The sequence below is a fragment of the Nycticebus coucang genome, chromosome 7 (assembly GCF_027406575.1).
Source record: "Nycticebus coucang isolate mNycCou1 chromosome 7, mNycCou1.pri, whole genome shotgun sequence".
NCBI lineage: Eukaryota > Metazoa > Chordata > Mammalia > Primates > Lorisidae > Nycticebus > Nycticebus coucang.
Window position 1 is genome coordinate 136,222,339 of NC_069786.1, and position 16,040 is coordinate 136,238,378.

General features: G+C 49.7%; 1 protein-coding gene across 1 annotated transcript; it reads right to left on the reverse strand.

Annotated features, from left to right (window-relative positions):
- Positions 1–180: 180 nt before the first annotated feature.
- LOC128589795 (uncharacterized) lies at positions 181–15,344 on the reverse strand. Its single transcript, XM_053596485.1, has 8 exons — positions 15,274–15,344; positions 14,404–14,520; positions 14,268–14,303; positions 13,977–14,031; positions 12,766–13,392; positions 11,269–11,373; positions 11,116–11,157; positions 181–404 (listed from the first exon to the last, which is right to left on the reverse strand). The coding sequence occupies exons 1-6, from the start codon at positions 15,342–15,344 to the stop codon at positions 11,356–11,358; spliced, it is 924 nt and encodes a 307-aa protein (XP_053452460.1). The 3' UTR covers positions 181–404; positions 11,116–11,157; positions 11,269–11,355.
- Between the last annotated feature and the right edge of the window lie 696 nt (positions 15,345–16,040).

The window sequence follows — 16,040 nt, forward strand, 5'->3', positions numbered from 1 at the left end:
CCTTCCTGGCCCACCTTGGGGTAAGGTGGTGCAACCCTGCATTCTCAAAGCTGTACATGCACCTCTGTAGATGGAAAACCCACGGAGGAAACACCCTTGTCTTCGTGGCAGGAGAAGGCTTAGATAAAAGCCTGCTTGGATAGAATGCACAAAATTAGATATAGATTTTCAGTGGTTTTTTTAATCCTAGGAAAGCAATACAATGTGGGAATGCAGACCTCTAACGCAGTAAAGGAGGATTCCAGTTCCTCTTGAGTCTGTGCATAAAACCAGCCTCTCTCTCTCAGAATTCCAGCAGGGCAGTCCCGATGTAGTTTGCAGCCACACGGGCCTGGCTCAAAGGTCCTTCTGCACCACCCCTAAGTGCAAAACCTCAGGTGAGTCCTGTATCCTCTCTGTTCTCTCTGCAGTAAAAAGGAAGAGGCCTGTTTGCCCATCCATTCAATCATTCAACAACAAATTGAACTTTCACTGGGTTATTAAGTCTAAGATGTCTGATTTTCTGACAGCTGTGATGGTACATCCCCATTCTTTCAGATGTACATTTGGCTCATGATTATCCTTCAATTATTTTTGGAGAAATTTTTGTGAAACCATGGATAAGTCAAGAACTTGTGTTATTTTTGAACATGAGTTCCACTGTGGAATGAATGCAGTGCAGACAACTTGAAATATCAGTGAAGTATTGGGGAGGGAAGTGGCTGATGAACACACAGTGCATAGATGGTTTGAGAGGCTCTGTTTTGGTGTTTTTAATCTTAAAAATGAGCCGCATTGGGCCACCTGAGATCAAAGAGGATAGTGGAACAAGTGGAAAGCTGTAGTGGAGGTGAATCCATCTCAACCTACAGTGAATTAGCAGCAAGGTCCGACGTTACCATTCCAACAATATGGGACCATTTGAAACCAATCGGTGAGGTAAGGACACTGGATAGATGGATTCTGCATGAAATAAACAAGCATCAGAAGAGAAATCATCTCAAAGCTTGCCTTTCTTTGCTGTCATGACACCATTTCTACATCATATTGTTACACATGTGAATAATGGACTTTCTGACAACCACAGCATTTAACACATGGTCAGATAAAGATGAGGTGCTGAAATAATCCAAAACAGAATATTCATCAAGAAAAGCTAACTGTGTCTATTTGGTGTCACTGGTATTATCCACTACAGCTTCCGGAATCCTGGTCAGTTGATTACAGTGACGTTTACTGTGATCAATTGGACAAAATTATGAGGATATTTGCAATTAAACAGCTGAGATTGGTCAATAGAGACAGACTAATGCTCTTGCAAAACAACATTGCTGCCCAAACAATGCTGCTGAAACTACAGAGCTGGACGTGAGACTCTCACCAGAACTTGCACCAGCTGACCACCACACGTTCCAGGCTTTGGACCACTTCATGGAGGAGAAAATATTCAATTCCCAACAAGCCATGGAAAATGCCTTTTGCAATTTCATTGCCACTTGTGCTGGGGTGGACAGGAGGACAAACAGTGTCAATAGTTTAGTTGCACACTCTTATTAATTGTGCTGATGTTTCATGAGATAAATAAAATAGACTTTTGATTCAAAATTGGGCATTTCAGAGTTAATGACCTAATGGTAATGCCACTGTTAAGCCCCACTTAGCAGAGCTGCAGTGCTGATTAAATGGCTGATTAAATGAGAAAGTCTGTAAGGTTCTGAGCATCCTGCCTGGGTTAAGTGGGTGCCGAGGCCAAGCCAGTGGCACTGACCGCCTTCTGAGAGCAAGGCAGCAGCAGATTTGGTGTGTGAGGACAGTCTATTTCCAGGTTCATAGGTCCTTCTTCTCACTATAACCTTACATGGCAGAAAGAAAGGATGAAGACCTGTTAGGAGGGCTCCTCCCTCATGACCTAATGGCTCACCTCCAATGGCTCACCTCCAAATGCCATCATGCTGGGGTTGAGACCCCAACATGGGAATTTTGGCCCAAGCAGACACTCGGACCATGGCACCCTCACTCTAGATAATTCTTTTCTCATTGGACTTTTCTGTCACATTGTCCCCCACTTCAGCCAGGTCTCCACCTTGCATAGAATTTGCCGTCCACAGTGCCTCCATCTGTCCTATTTGCTCCATTCCCACAAGCCCAGCGTGCCTATTTATTTTGTAGCTTTCTGACCTTATGATTATATGACATTGTTTTTAACATGTTCTCTCTGGATTTTTTCCTATTACTTCCTTGCTCTTTACCATCATGGTAAAAAAATGACTCTTATGTTTATGTTGAATGATGAGGTTAGAGTTTCTTTCTTTGCTAATTAACGTTTTGTTCTGTGCTGTGTCACACGTACACACTTTCCATGTTCAGTAAAAGACCTCTAATGTTTTGGTTCAAGGCAGCCCTTCCTTGCTACTCTGAGCCTCCTCAGTTATTGCACTGCAGATAACTCAGTGTGAGAATTTTCTTTCTAGCCAACCCCTTTCTAGCCCCCCACTGTCACTGCCATTTTGGGGTCTCTCCAGCCGCCTCCTCCTGGGCTCCAGTCCCTCAACAGAGGAGCAGGCAGAGGACAGATGCAGGGCCAGATAGCTTGTTTCTATGTGCAGCAAGGTAGATATGTGTATTGTTTTAAGAAGAAAATTTTTCTATGGGTCCTGTAGAGACAGCAGTCTACCTCCCTCTCCACAAGGTGTTCTGACTCCAGAGGCAAAGCATTCAATTCTGTTAACAGACCCTTTTTTGTTATTTAACTCGTTAACATGCACATATTACTACTTTTATTTAAGTTATTAACTAACAAGTGTATGTTGCTGCTTCTCAGTTTTTCATTTCAGGTGTCACCCACAGACTCCACCAAGGAAGAGGAAGCACATGGCTCTCCAGCACGTGCCCTGAACACGCTCACACGTGTGTTCCCTCTTGCTTTGTGCTCTTGTGCAAGGCCTCTCACACACAGAGAGACACTCACACTCTCTCATACACTCACACAGACGCACACTCTCACACTCGCTCACACACAAACACACACACTCTCACACAGTCACACTAACACAAACACACACTCACAATCACACACAGACATACATTCTCACACTCACACATACATTCACACACACACACTCTCAAAATTGCATTCACACACTCACACACTCATACACTCTCAGACTCACACATACACTGACATACACACTCTCAGACACACTCACACACTCTCTCTCACAGACTCACACTCACACACTGTCTCTCACACACACACGGCTTCCCTTCCATCCCATTGATTTAACTCTACCTTAACTAGATCATCGCATTGGGTTTTCACTGTGAGACATGTAAGTGTGATTCCTGGTTGGGTCCTATCATAGGCTATGCCCTGTTTTCCTTTCTTGCACAGCTGGTTTTGGTCTTATTTTTCCTGGCATTCCCTGTGAGTTAAATTTTCTGTGTGTATATCACTAATTCAACCTCAAACTCTCCAGCAATTGTCTAAAGTTCCAGGCAAACATCTCAGATGTTGTCTCCCTTTCTGGAAGAAGCCGCTCAGCATTCGCAGTTGTATTCCTGGATTTCTCTTTGTCCTCCCCGGGGGGTCCCTCCACCTCTGCCCTGCCTGGCCCTCCTGCCTCCCGGGCTCCAGCCTTGCTGCCTCTTGAACCACTCTTGCTCTGCAAGGCACCTCCTCCCACAGTCACCAAGAACAGGTGTTTGAGAGGCAGGTTTTTTTGAGAGCAATCGCATATCTGCCGATGTTTTGTTTTTTTTTTTTAACATTTTATTATGAAAATTTTCAGTGAACACCCACCAGGATTCTCCCATGAATATTTTACTATATTTTCTTTATCCTATATCTGTCCACCCTCTATCTTTCCATGAATCCAATTTATTTTGATCCGTTTCAAAGTAAATTGCAGATCAGTACACTTCCCCCAGATACCTTATCATGCACATCATTAACAAAATAGGTCAGTATTTTTCAAAGCTTTTTTAGAATTTTGAAGTAAAGTTTGCACGGAATGAAATACACAGGTACTAATTGTACTTTTGCTGGGGGGTCTAACAAAGGAATGCTGTGTGACCCAGACCTCTATCGAGATGGGGACTGTCCCCGCCAGCCAGGAACCCTTTTGCTCCTCACTGTCAGCCCTGACACAACACCTGTTGTGCTATTTCAGGGCCACACACTAGGTTTTCCATGTCTCAGACAAAGTCACATGTACACACTCTTTGGTGTAGATTCTCTCACACAGCATAATGCTTTCCACCAGATGCATCCGTGTTGCCTCATGCACTGGTAGTCCCCTTCTATGGTGAATAAGGTTGCATTGCTCCATTCTTGTAAGTTAGTTTGTCCATTCCCCGACTTACAGCACCAGAGCTGTTTCCATCCTTCAGGTATTACGAATAATGCTACAAACATTCTTTTTGTCAATATAAACTTTACTATTCAGTGGGTAGGCACCTGGGAGGGGGGCCACTGGATCACAGCTTTGGTCTGTACTGTAAGAAACTGCCAGAAATTTCCCCAAAGTGGTTGTATAATTTCACATTTCTACAAACAGTAAATTTGAGACCCACTTGCTCCACAGTCTCTCCAACATTTCCTGTTATCGGTCTTTTCCATTTTGTCCATTCTAGCAGGTGTGTTCCAGCATCAGTCTTTTTGTGTTTGATGACTGGTTTGAGCACCTTCTCTGGTGCTCCTGAGCCAGTCACATCCTCTGGTGTGAAGTCCCCTGCAGATCTCTTGCCTGTCTGGGGGGTGTCTTCTTACTGAGCTGTGGGCGTTCTTTACAAATCCTAGCCCTTGTGTGGTGATTTCTATGGCTCAGTCTGTGGCCTGCCTATTCATTTTTCAAGTTGTCTTTCAGAAAGCAGAAACTTTTTAATCTGATAGGTCTGATTATTATTTTCTACTATGCTCATTGCTCTCTGCGCCTTAAGAAAACTTTACCTACCCCGAGGTACACGTCTTCCTATGTTTTCCTCTAAGAACTTTGTGGTTTTCTCTTTTTTATTTATGTCTTTGAACCATCCCAAATTAATTTCGTGGAGGTTGGTAAATAGAGGCCAAGGTTGCATTTTTCTGTGTGGATTTCATTTATCCCAGAACCATTTGTTCAAAATTATTTTTCCATTGAGTATTTTTGTTGACTATGTCAAAAATCAAAGTGACCATAAAAGGTGAGTCCGGGCGGCGCCTGTGGCTCAGTCGGTAAGGCACCGGCCCCATATACCGAGGGTGACGGGTTCAAGCCCGACCCCGGCCAAACTGCAACCAAAAAATAGCCGGGCGTTGTGGCGGGCACCTGTAGTCCCAGCTACTCGGGAGGCTGAGGCAAGAGAATCGCTTAAGCCCAGGAGTTGGAGGTTGCTGTGAGCTGTGTGAGGCCACGGCACTCTACCGAGGGCCATAAAGTGAGCCTCTGTCTCCACAAAAAAAAAAAAAAAAAAAAAGAATTAAGTGGACTCTACCAATCAATTTGGGGAAATTAACATTTGTCCGAGTCATGAACATAGCTCTCCATCTATTGGGATTTCTTTAATTTCTCTGAGTAATATGTTACAGTTATCAGTGTAGCAAAATTTGCACAAATTTTGTTAACTTTAATACTAAGTCTTTTCCCATACTTTTCATGTAATACTTTCTATGCTAGTATTTGATGCTATTATAAGTGGATTTTAAAAAATTTTATTTTCCAATTGTTTTCTGCCAGTTCATTTTAAAAATCGTGTTTTTTTGCAGAACTTTGTACACTTTGATCTTACTAAATTTACTGTGTAGCTTGATTGATGGGTTTGTATATTTCTTGAGCCTTTCCATGCAAACAATCATGTCTTCCTGAATAAAGGCAATCTTAATATTTCCTTTTGGGTCTCAATTCCTTCCACTGCTCTTTCTCACCTCGCTGTCATAGCTAGGACAGCCGTCACAATGTTACATCAACAGGATGAGAAAAGACATCTTATTTTGTCCCCATCTTGCAGGGAAAGCATTTAATTATTCCCTTGCTGTGCCTAAGTCTCAGCTCACTGTGGAAGATGATTCTTTGAAGGTGCTCTTTATCTAGAAAACAGGAGCTCAGACAAACACTAAGTTTCTAGCCATATATGAAACATTCTGTGATGAGTCTTGCGGGATGCTGGGTGAATTCTGTCGGAAACCATCAGGGAATCAGTTAAGAACACGTGCATGAATGGGCCCAGCTGGAGGCTCTGGGTCTTGACTGTGCCTCTGCTACCAGGGGCAGAGTGTTCCTGGGGCCTCACTTGGGGATGTGCATACAGCAGGACCTCAATAAATGCTTGGGAGGAAAGAGGAAGGAGATGAACAGCTCGTCCACTTTTCTTCCTCCTTGTAACTCTGGTAAAATAATTGTGTCCTTCCAAAGGAAGGAGATGGGCGGTGTGCGTGTGTCATATGGTCCTTTTTCTATAAAGGTAGTGGACAGGTGCGTGCAGACAGCATCCACGGCTCCTCCTCCTGCCCCTCCTTCTTCAGGGATAACCATTTATTGTTTATTGCTTATCCTTCCTGGCCTCTCTGTCTTTAAAATGTGTGTACACACCTTTCCCTGGGTAAATGTTGCTTTTTATCAAAATAGGATCATTCTGCACACAGCGGTCAACACCTTACTATCAAAAGCACTTTCAAAATGTTAAATGTTTGTGTGTCTGGGGAATCGTTACCTTTCTTTCCTTTTTTTTTTTTTTAAAACAGAGTCTCAAGCTGTTACCCTGGGTAGAGTCCTGTGGCATCATAGCTCACAGCAACCTCCAACTCTTGGGCTCAAGCGATCCTCTTGCTTCAGTTTTTCTATTTTTAGTAGAGATGGGGTCTCGGTTTTTGCTCAGGCTGGTCTCAAACTTGTGAGCTCAAGCAATCCACCTGCCTTGGCCTCCCAAAGTGCTAGGATTATAGGCATGAGCCCCTGCACCCTGCAGGATCGTTACCTTTCCAAGTCAGGAGTCTTCTCATTGCCCTCGGCAGTGCCTGCCTGCACCATGTGAAAGTAAACAAGGGAAATTCAGCTTCCTGAACCCCCGCCCAGCCCTCCCTCACCAGTGGGAAGCCTCATGAACAAACATCCAACTGTGACTGCAAAATGCCTTCTGACAACTCAGGATTTAATTCTGGGGCAGACATGGGCATGCATTTCCCATCTGAGATTAAAAAAAAACAAACAAGACATGTGGGGAGTCAAGGTCCACTCAGGTAGGCGGATCAGGGTCCACTCAGGAGGGGGGGTCAAGGTCCACTCAGGTGGGAGTGGGCAGAGTCCACTGAGGTGGGGGACATGTGGGTGTGGCAGTATCCACTGCATCTCTGCAGGACTCACCCTTCCCTAATAGTGTCCCTGCTTTTCTACAGTCCAGTTGGATATAGAAGAGGAAAACAACCAATAGAAAACTGAAGAGCATTATTCTGAGGGGCTGGGGCCTGAGGTACTACCAGGTGTGCTGAGGCCTCGCTGAGGGTTGCACTTGTGCCCCAGGGCTGCCCCCAGCACTGCCCAGAGTCAGGCCTTACAGACCTGTTTACGCCCTCCCAGGGAGTGTCCCTCCAGATGCTCAGACCCCGAGAGGTTGTCTGACCTGCCCGAGACCCCACTTCTGGGAGGTTGGAAGCCTTGAGGGCAGTGAGTTCTTCCTGGTGTAGCAGAGATTCAAACAAGGACCTATCTGATGAGGGACCGAGTGCAGGTCCCCACCAGAGGTGCTGATCTAGACCTGCTTCCAGTGCTGTGTCTAGACTGGGGCCCTCCAGGCTCCGCAGGACCCCACGAGTGTTTCCCCATCTTGGAGTGGGGTGGGGGAAGGTGGTCAAGCTTCAGATTTGGGGCTGCATCAGAACGGGACAGCGTGGCCTGGTGTGGCAGCACTGCTGCCTCTGGGCAGCCCCTACAGTGGCCTCCACCCCAGACCAGGTGGAGCCGGGGCAGCTGACCCAGCAGGGGGCTGACACCTGTCAGAGGGTCATGCCAGGGACTCTGGGTGGAAAAACCCTTCCTAAAACTTCAAACCTCAGGCCTGAATATTTGTGGATCTAGATTTATACCAATTATAAACTAAGAAGTTAACAATTAGTCCCGGGTCAGTTGGGGGTGCCTGACATAAACAAAAGGCTGACCAGGGCAGGGGTGCCCCTGCCGGTGGGGCAGTGGTGTGTAGAGAGGCTTCTGAGTGCATGCTGAGGGAGGCAGCACTTACAGGAAAAGGGAGATTGGCACCCCAAACAATTGCACATACTAAGACAACCTGAAAGTAGACTTAAAGGTTTAAATGAATAAAAATGAAAAATTAAAAATAAAAAATTTAAATTTTAAGAACCAGTTTGTGAGCATGTGTATAAGCTTTTTTTTTTTTTTTCGGTTGTTTAACTGCCCCATCTGCAGCACTTTGTTGCGACAGCCCTGGCAGATAGAATAGATTTAATAAATTAACCAGAGTCTGCGCAGAAAGAGGGAGAGACAGAAAGGAGAACAAAGTATGAGGGAGGAGTGAAATGCTGGCAGGATTGATGCCAGACCCTGGGGGTCCCGGAGGGAGGCACAGAGGAAACGCACGCAGGCTTTCCAAAACTGAGAAACACGAGTTCTCACATTCGAGAGCAGAGCAGACTGCGTGAAACCAACCCCCACCTGGACACAGGCCCTGAAACTGTGTCAGGCTCTGCGCTCGCCTGCCACACCCATCTGACCCAAGCAGCTTTTCCTCCTCCACTGTAGAGGCAGGAAAGCTAAATGTGCAGTTCCTCAACTCCCTGGCAGCGGGGGTCCTGGCGTAGGACACAGATTCCCCCCAGGACTGCAGCTGACCATTTCTTAGGCGCCACATGGGCGGTACAAGCGGTGGCTGCACGTGGGGATCCTGGGTCCTGCAACAATCTGGCAGCAGAGGTGTGACTGGCTCCTGGGGAGGGGCACTCAGGCCACCAGCCTCAAAGGGGATGTTGCTAATGGCAAGGATGACGGATGACAGCAGGTGCCACCACAGCAGTTGAGCCAGGCATTTTCCCAGGTACACATTTGGAATGATCTGAGAAATGGGCTGTTCCCAATGGACTTAAAGGGAGAAAATGACCAGGGTGAGGAGGCGTGTGCAAAGGCAAGGGGACACCGGGGTGGGAAGCCGGAAGGAGGTAGTGACCAGGGCGCTGGGGCAGTGAGGCTGGGGCTCCAGGCAGAGGGAGACCGGCTCAGCCAGGGCACTGGAGGTCACAGCAAGGTTCAGGGACGGACAGCAGAAACCTAAGGAGAGCGGGGATCAGGCTGGTGTGCTGACAGTCCTCAGGGAGGTTACACTTGGGGAGGGCAGGAGGAGTGGGCCAGAGTTATACAGAGCAGGGCCTCAGGGCAGGGAGGGAGTTCTGAGGAGGAGTCTGGAAGATGCTCATGGAAGGGGAACCATGAAAGTGGGAAGAGGCCGGGGGCCAGGAGGACCCTTCTCCACCGAGCATAGGGCAGGAGGGGAGGAGTCGGAGGGAAGGCAAGGGTGGGGGCTGGGCAGTAGGCAAAGGGTGCGCAGAGCTGCCCCAGTGGTACGAAGGGAGTGTAGTGGGCTCTCCTGCTCTTGGGCAGCTTGGCCTCCAGGGAAACACCCCAGGCTCTGACTCTAGCAAGGTTCCAGTAAGGACAGACACCTGCCGCTTGTGGGAGAACGACGATCAAGGTGCAGCACAGATATTTCTAATATGCAACTACCCCTGAAAACCACATCCCACATTATACTTAACGGTGAACCTCAGAGAGATGGCCTTTAAAATCAGAAGTTACAAATGGTTGCCTGCCAACTGCATTACCCCTCGGCAGTCTGAAGGGCCGTCAATGCAGTGAGTCAGTACAGGCAAACAAGAGACCAGACCCAACCAGAGCAAAGAAGGTGTTGACATCGTTAGTATATGCAGGTTCTCTATTTGAAACCTAAAAGAATCAGCTGAAAATCAAGATTAGTGAGACGTTTCCATAAAAATGTAAGATATTAAAAGAAATCCAAAACAAAGATGCTCCCATAGGCGATAATACACAAGTACACACATTGTAAGACAAAAGGAACAATTTGCAATCATATCAAAAATCCCAAATCAGGAGCCAACAAAACCCCAAATAATCAGGGTTGTACAAAATTTCACCTCCAAAGGGTTTTAATTTAATTTAAATAAGTGGAGATAAATACCATGTCCCCCTATGGCAAGACTAAATATTTTGGAGTTTTTAATTCTTTGCAAATTAACTTACATGTTAAACATGTTACCAAAAATAATTTCAGAAGGAAATGTTTTAGAATCAGATAAAATGATCCTAAAATGCATTTGAAAAAATAACAAGAATATCTCACCATGTAGCTCAGTTTTAAAACATATGATAAAACCACAAGAATTTAATCAGCATGGCACTTGTATGTCAATTGAAAGATTAAGAGACAAATTACACAGCTCAGGGAGAGCTTCTTTTAGAGAGTTCATGAAAATAGAAAGGAACTACTTGCCTCAGGAGGATTACACAACTAACAATCCTAGAACAGTCCCTCAGCTACTGGACGACAAGCTGAGATCCTCATTTCATGCCATACAATAAAAATATCAGAAAAGAATTAAACTATAAACTGTTACTAAAAAAAAAAAAGCAGACAGAAGTATTTATCTGGTCTTGGATGAAGGTGGATTTTCTACTTGTAACATGTTTGTGGAAGAAAAAAAGAAAATACTGATATATTGGAATATTTTATATATATATACACACACACACATACACAAAAATGGACAGACCATAAAAAAGGAGAAAACATGTGGTAGAAATGCTCCATAAAAATAGTTATGAGTTGTTAATAAATGAAAAAATACAACTGGTTGATCTGAAAAAAATTATAATTCAGCCCCCCTCAATCCAAAATGTTCAGTTTTATAAAAGATTTACAGAAAGCATGAAATGATTGCAAACCCGTGGAGTTGGTGAGGATGGGGTGAGTTATGTACACTCACTCGTAAGAGCCCATATGAGCGCAGTGGCATGTTTATTTGGAGGGAAAATTGCATTGTCATAATTTCTGGGAATCTGTCCCAAAGAAACAATTTTAAGTATGTACGAAATACGAGTACACAAATACATCATGGTTTACAATAGGAAAAAAGAAAGAACTTACGTGATCGTGTAATGCCTCCCCATGGCCATTAAAACGAAGTTTCTGAAGAGAACGGGTTGAGAGAAGAATGCTGCTAACACAATTCTTGAAGAAAAAGTGAGGTACAAAACTCAGGATAGGCACCCCTCAGTGGAGCAGAACAGACTCACTCACCTCATGGCGTGGTGTGGCATCAGAAGACAGAAACCCCAGACGGTTACCTCTGGGTGATGGGATTCAGGGTCCTCTTGCCTCAATACTTCATGAGCACAACACAATCTATGTATAGAAAAAGATTTTCAATATCCATATTGAATGCACTACCAGGTGAAGGCCTTTGGTGTTAACACCAGTCACACCCTCACTACGTGATGGCCCTGTCCTCATTGCCATGGACTTGTGGACAGGTGTCCCCGGTAGGCTGCAGGACAGATATCTAGATAAAGATATCTAGATATCCCGGACAGATATCTAGGTAAAGCACAGCCTCCCACCCTGTCCCAGACCTGTTCCCGGGCTCCCTGAACATGGGGCTTCAGACAAAGCCAGGCCACGTCTACCCAGCATAACCTACCACGAGCTCCTGGTAGGGTCATAGTTACCGGTAGCTTAGATCAATCCCTGGGCATCCAAGACCCCCTGGACAGGCACTAGTTCAGCTTCTCCCTGCCATTGACATTCACTGAAGCCTCTGACATTACACTTGGGCAGACACGGTCCAGACGGTCAGCAGGGCGGAGCCCGATGGCCCCTGCAGGCCCAGGGTCAGGTGCTCACCCCCAGGCCTCACGCACCCACATACCATGTGGCCACTCAGCATGTGTGGGACAAAAGGCCCGCGCTGCCCTCCACCCTGGCAAGGTGGCCTCCAAGATGAGCAGGTAATGACTTGGCACTTGGCTGGGTTTCCCCCAGTGTCAGGCCTTCAGAGCTCCACACAATCTTGTCTCCACGTTACTTTCTCAGACTGTGTGTCAGCAGTCAGGCTGGGGTGCTCCACACAGACGCCCTCCCCGGGAATCTGAGTGTCAGCTGCTCAGATGCAGTGGTGGGCACACAGCTGAGGGCATCTGGGTTGAAGGCCCCAGATTGCAGGAGGGCACCAACTGTTCATGCAACATGCCCAGTGCTGGGAAGGCGTCTCTATGTGCCAGGCACAGGCCGGGAGCCCACCGCCAGTGGCCCCCAATCACCCAGAGGGTCAGTGTTGCTAGGGCCTGGGCAGAAACCCTCAGGTGTGCTTCACTAGCCAAGCCTGGTGCCCTTCTGTGGGCACCACCTGCCTAAGGCGAGGCTTCTCCTGCAGGTGCCTGGCCTCTCATGAAGGTCTCCACCTCCAGATGAGGGTGCCACCACCTTCTAGTCTGAGATTCTGCAAATCCAGGAGACAGATTTAAAAGGAAGGCCCTGCCACTGGGCAGCCCTGCTACAGCCTGGGCCTGCCCAGCCAACCATCTGGTGGCCCCACAGATGGCCTCCACTGTTCAGAAACTGAGGCCCTAGCTCTAGTTCTAGTCTGGTCTCTGGGTCTCGCCTAAGGGCACCTGCAGGCCTCCCAGCCTGTCAGTGACATTCAGCGCCGCCAGCTGTCCCAGCCGCACACAGGACTTTTTCTCTGGATTTGCACGGCCTCTTTGTTCAGATCATCCCCATCTTTCTCCCAGCACACACCTGCACCTTGATGGAGCTGTTCCTTGAGAAGCATCTGACCCCAGCAGGCCCCGTGGGGCCCCACCAGCCTCTCTCTCTGGGCAGCAGCCCTGGCGGCAGGGCGGGCAAGTGGGGGTCACCGCCAGCCTGTGGGCGGGACCGGGGGGCGGGGGTCCGTGCAGGCCCCAGGTCGCCCTGCCTCTCCCGCACACCCCACTCTTCTGGATTCCAGACCGACCCGGGGCCTTTCTCCAGGGTCTCCATGTCCGCCCCAGGGTGGGGCTGGGGGCTCCCAAGGCCCAGGGCGCGGGCGAGCGGGGCGCAGGGTCGGGGTCGCAGGCGCCCGGACGTTCTGCCTGTCCACACTAGGGGGCGCGCGCGGCGCGGCGTCGGCGGCGGCGGGAACAAAGGCTGCGAGCAGCGGGGCTGAGCGCGGCGCCCGGGCCGTCCGGACCGCGCCACCGGGCTCCCCAGCAGGCGGCGCACGCTGGAGGGGGCCGCAGCCTCCACACCAGTCGCCCCTGCAGCGGGGTGGCGGTGCACGGGGACGTTCAGGACGCACCGAACCTCCCTCTGCGGGGTGCGGGTCGCCTGAGTGCACGTGCTGCGGTCTGAAAGGTGGGTTGAAGGAGCACAGGACGGGGCGCTCTTGAGAGGCGACAGCCCCAGGTCTCAACGTACCTGGGGGCTGGAGCTGTCCCTTTGGTCTCCTGTGTGTGTGTGGGGGGGGGGGGGAGGACTGTGGCGGCACCTGTCCAGCCCTTCCCGCCAGTGCTCTGGTCATGCCTGGCCAGGGCAGGGCATGACAGGTGCTCAGGGCTCTCTATGTGCCCCGTGTGGACGTGTCTTGTGGGTGTTGCGCTGGGTTTCCAGCACCGTGGACTGCAGGGCGTGCTATGGGGCTCAATTTGTAGGCCAGGGAGCTGAGCCCAGTGGAGCACAATGACCTGTCCAGGGTCATGGCACCTAGAAGTGGCTGAGCCAGAAGTCCCAACTGTTGTTCACCAGCACCTGTGAGTGTGAACCCCACACCTCTGGTGTGTGGGCACAGCCTGAGCGAGCAGAGACTGAGTTAGCCGCTAACCAAATCGCACTCTAGGTGACATTGGCTGCAGGATCCAGCTGGCTGCCTTTTCTCTCAGCCCAGCACCATGTAACTGGAAGAGAGGGCAGGGGTGTGGGCTCACAGGTAGAGAGCTGGGGGTCATCTTGTCACCTGCCCCGTGTCACACCATCTCAAAGGACACAAGCCTCTCCAGGCAGTGCCTGTCAAGCTCCTGAGGCCCTCTGCCCCCCAACAGCAGGTCCACGCATCACTCACTGCTCCAGTGTGTCCACAAGCACCCCAGGAAACAGTCACCAAACCCTCGAGAAATCCCCAGCAGAAGCCCCAGCCTGGACGCCACACAGCACAAAACATTTCAGAATTCCCTGACACACAAGGAAAAGCCTGCCGAGAGCTTGCTGGTTCAGTGACTTCCCCCCCAGACTGCCTTTCAAGATTTTAGGACCTCTGCACCCACCTTTTGGGTCCAGCCAGCTGCCCGGCAGAGCGAGACCTGAAGGGAAGGAATAAGAAAATGGTGGAGGAGTGCAGGGCTTCAGGCCCCACTGGGGGCATAGGAAGAGCGTGCCCTTGGGGTGCAGACCCTGCCTCACAGTGTCTTCTCCCTGTCCCTGCAGGCCCCAGGTGTGGGCTGTGTGTCAGAGTGGAGTTGGCAGCCTCCCGTCAGGGCACACTCCCCCACGCCCCGAAGGCTGGCTCTCGTGCCAGCTCTGGAGGGCAGGTGAGAGCCAGTCCAGAGTCAAGCAGGCCACCCCCAGGCCTGTCACTCCCACAAGGCCTGGCCTTCCCCTGGCAGTGACCCCCTGACAAGGTCACCATGCCTGCCTGGCCCCAGCTGTAGCCTGGCTGTGAGCAGGGCTAAAAACAGCTCCAGCCACTCCCAGCCTGGGAGCCCAGTCCAGTGGGGGTGCAGCTCTGCCCAAGGCCACACATGTCTGGGTGGGTACAGATCTTCCCCATGACTCCCTCTGTCCCTAAACCCAGGCAACATCTGACTGGGCATTCTTGACCTTCTGGCTGCCCCGTGGTAGCTGGTGAAAGTTACAGTCCCCTGCTCAGAGTGATGTTTAATGCATACAATAAAATGCACAGGGTCACAAAGGAAATGTATCGCGCTGACGCTGCTGGCTGCGAGGAAGCTGAATGTTCAGTGTAAGGAATCGCTTGCCTTTTTGTTGACACCTTACTTGGGAATCTGTCTGTCCCATGTGCACCTCTGTTCCCCTGTGGACCCCACCTTTTCTGAGCCAGTCTGTCTCTCCTACCTCCCCCTCTGGAAGCTTCCCCAGGTCTGCCTGGGGAGCCTCTCTCTGCTTATTCAGCCCAGCCCACCCTCATCAGCCCCCATCGGGACCTGACCGTCGGGACCCCCTGGGACTGCAGGACTGAGTGGTGGACTGAGTCCTGGGGAGGGCCCTGCGCAGAAGGGGCTGGGTTAAGGAACAGGCCTGGCTGCCCCTGACCTGAAAGGCTGCTGATAGGAGGCAGCCGGCTTCCAGTGACAGGCGGCCTGGGTGGTGGCACCTGTCATCATTGTCGCCCTCCTGCTGAGCCCAGTGAAGTGTCTGCCTGGGCAGAGCTGTGGGCCCTCTCCAGTCGCTGGAATCTGCAGGGCTGAGACCTACGGTAGGGGGCTGAGGCCGGAAAACTCCATGCACCAAAGGTCCCTCCTGGGTGGCTGACTGTCCTGGCTCACTCCCTCCATAGGCCCAAGGCCCCTGGGTGGGGGACCTGAAGCCCTTGGAACCTCCTGCTAGATGCGTGGCAGGCAGAGACTGGAGCCCTCCTGAGCCAGTCTCTGTCTCAGACGAGGCTGCTGTGCTCTCTGCTGGGGGCAGGATTCAGATGACTGTGTGTGTGTGTGTGTGTGGTTGGGGGCCCTGAGGTCCTTCCCTGTCTCCCACCAGGAAGGGGAGTGTTCCCTCACTTTCCCTTCTGCTATGCCTCTTTGTGCAGGAGAACTTGTTTTTTTTAAAGTGAGTTCTTAATCTCATCAAGACTATACTCAAAATGTCCATGAGATACGTGAAGATTTCTCATCACCAGCGGGGCCACAGTTAGAGTTACATGCCTGCTTGTTTCCAATTTGTAGAGATCCCTTTCTTATTCTTTATAATTCTTTTCACTTAGCAAAGCACTTACATGGCTCCAGAGGAAACATCGCCCCATGAGATCTAGGCCACACACCCCCACTCCCCCACGAGAGCACACATGTGTCTGTGTACTATCC

Excerpts from the sequence above, each read along its gene's own strand:
- LOC128589795 (XM_053596485.1), bottom strand. The coding sequence starts at position 15,344 with ATGATGACAGGTGCCACCACCCAGGCCGCCTGTCACTGGAAGCCGGCT. Across the intron at positions 14,032-14,267 it reads CAGCTGGCTGGACCCAAAAG|AGGGCCTCAGGAGCTTGACA; the intron begins GTGGGTGCAGAG and ends GTTGGGGGGCAG. Across the intron at positions 13,393-13,976 it reads GGCTTGTGTCCTTTGAGATG|AGCGCCCCGTCCTGTGCTCC; the intron begins GTGTGACACGGG and ends TCGCCTCTCAAG.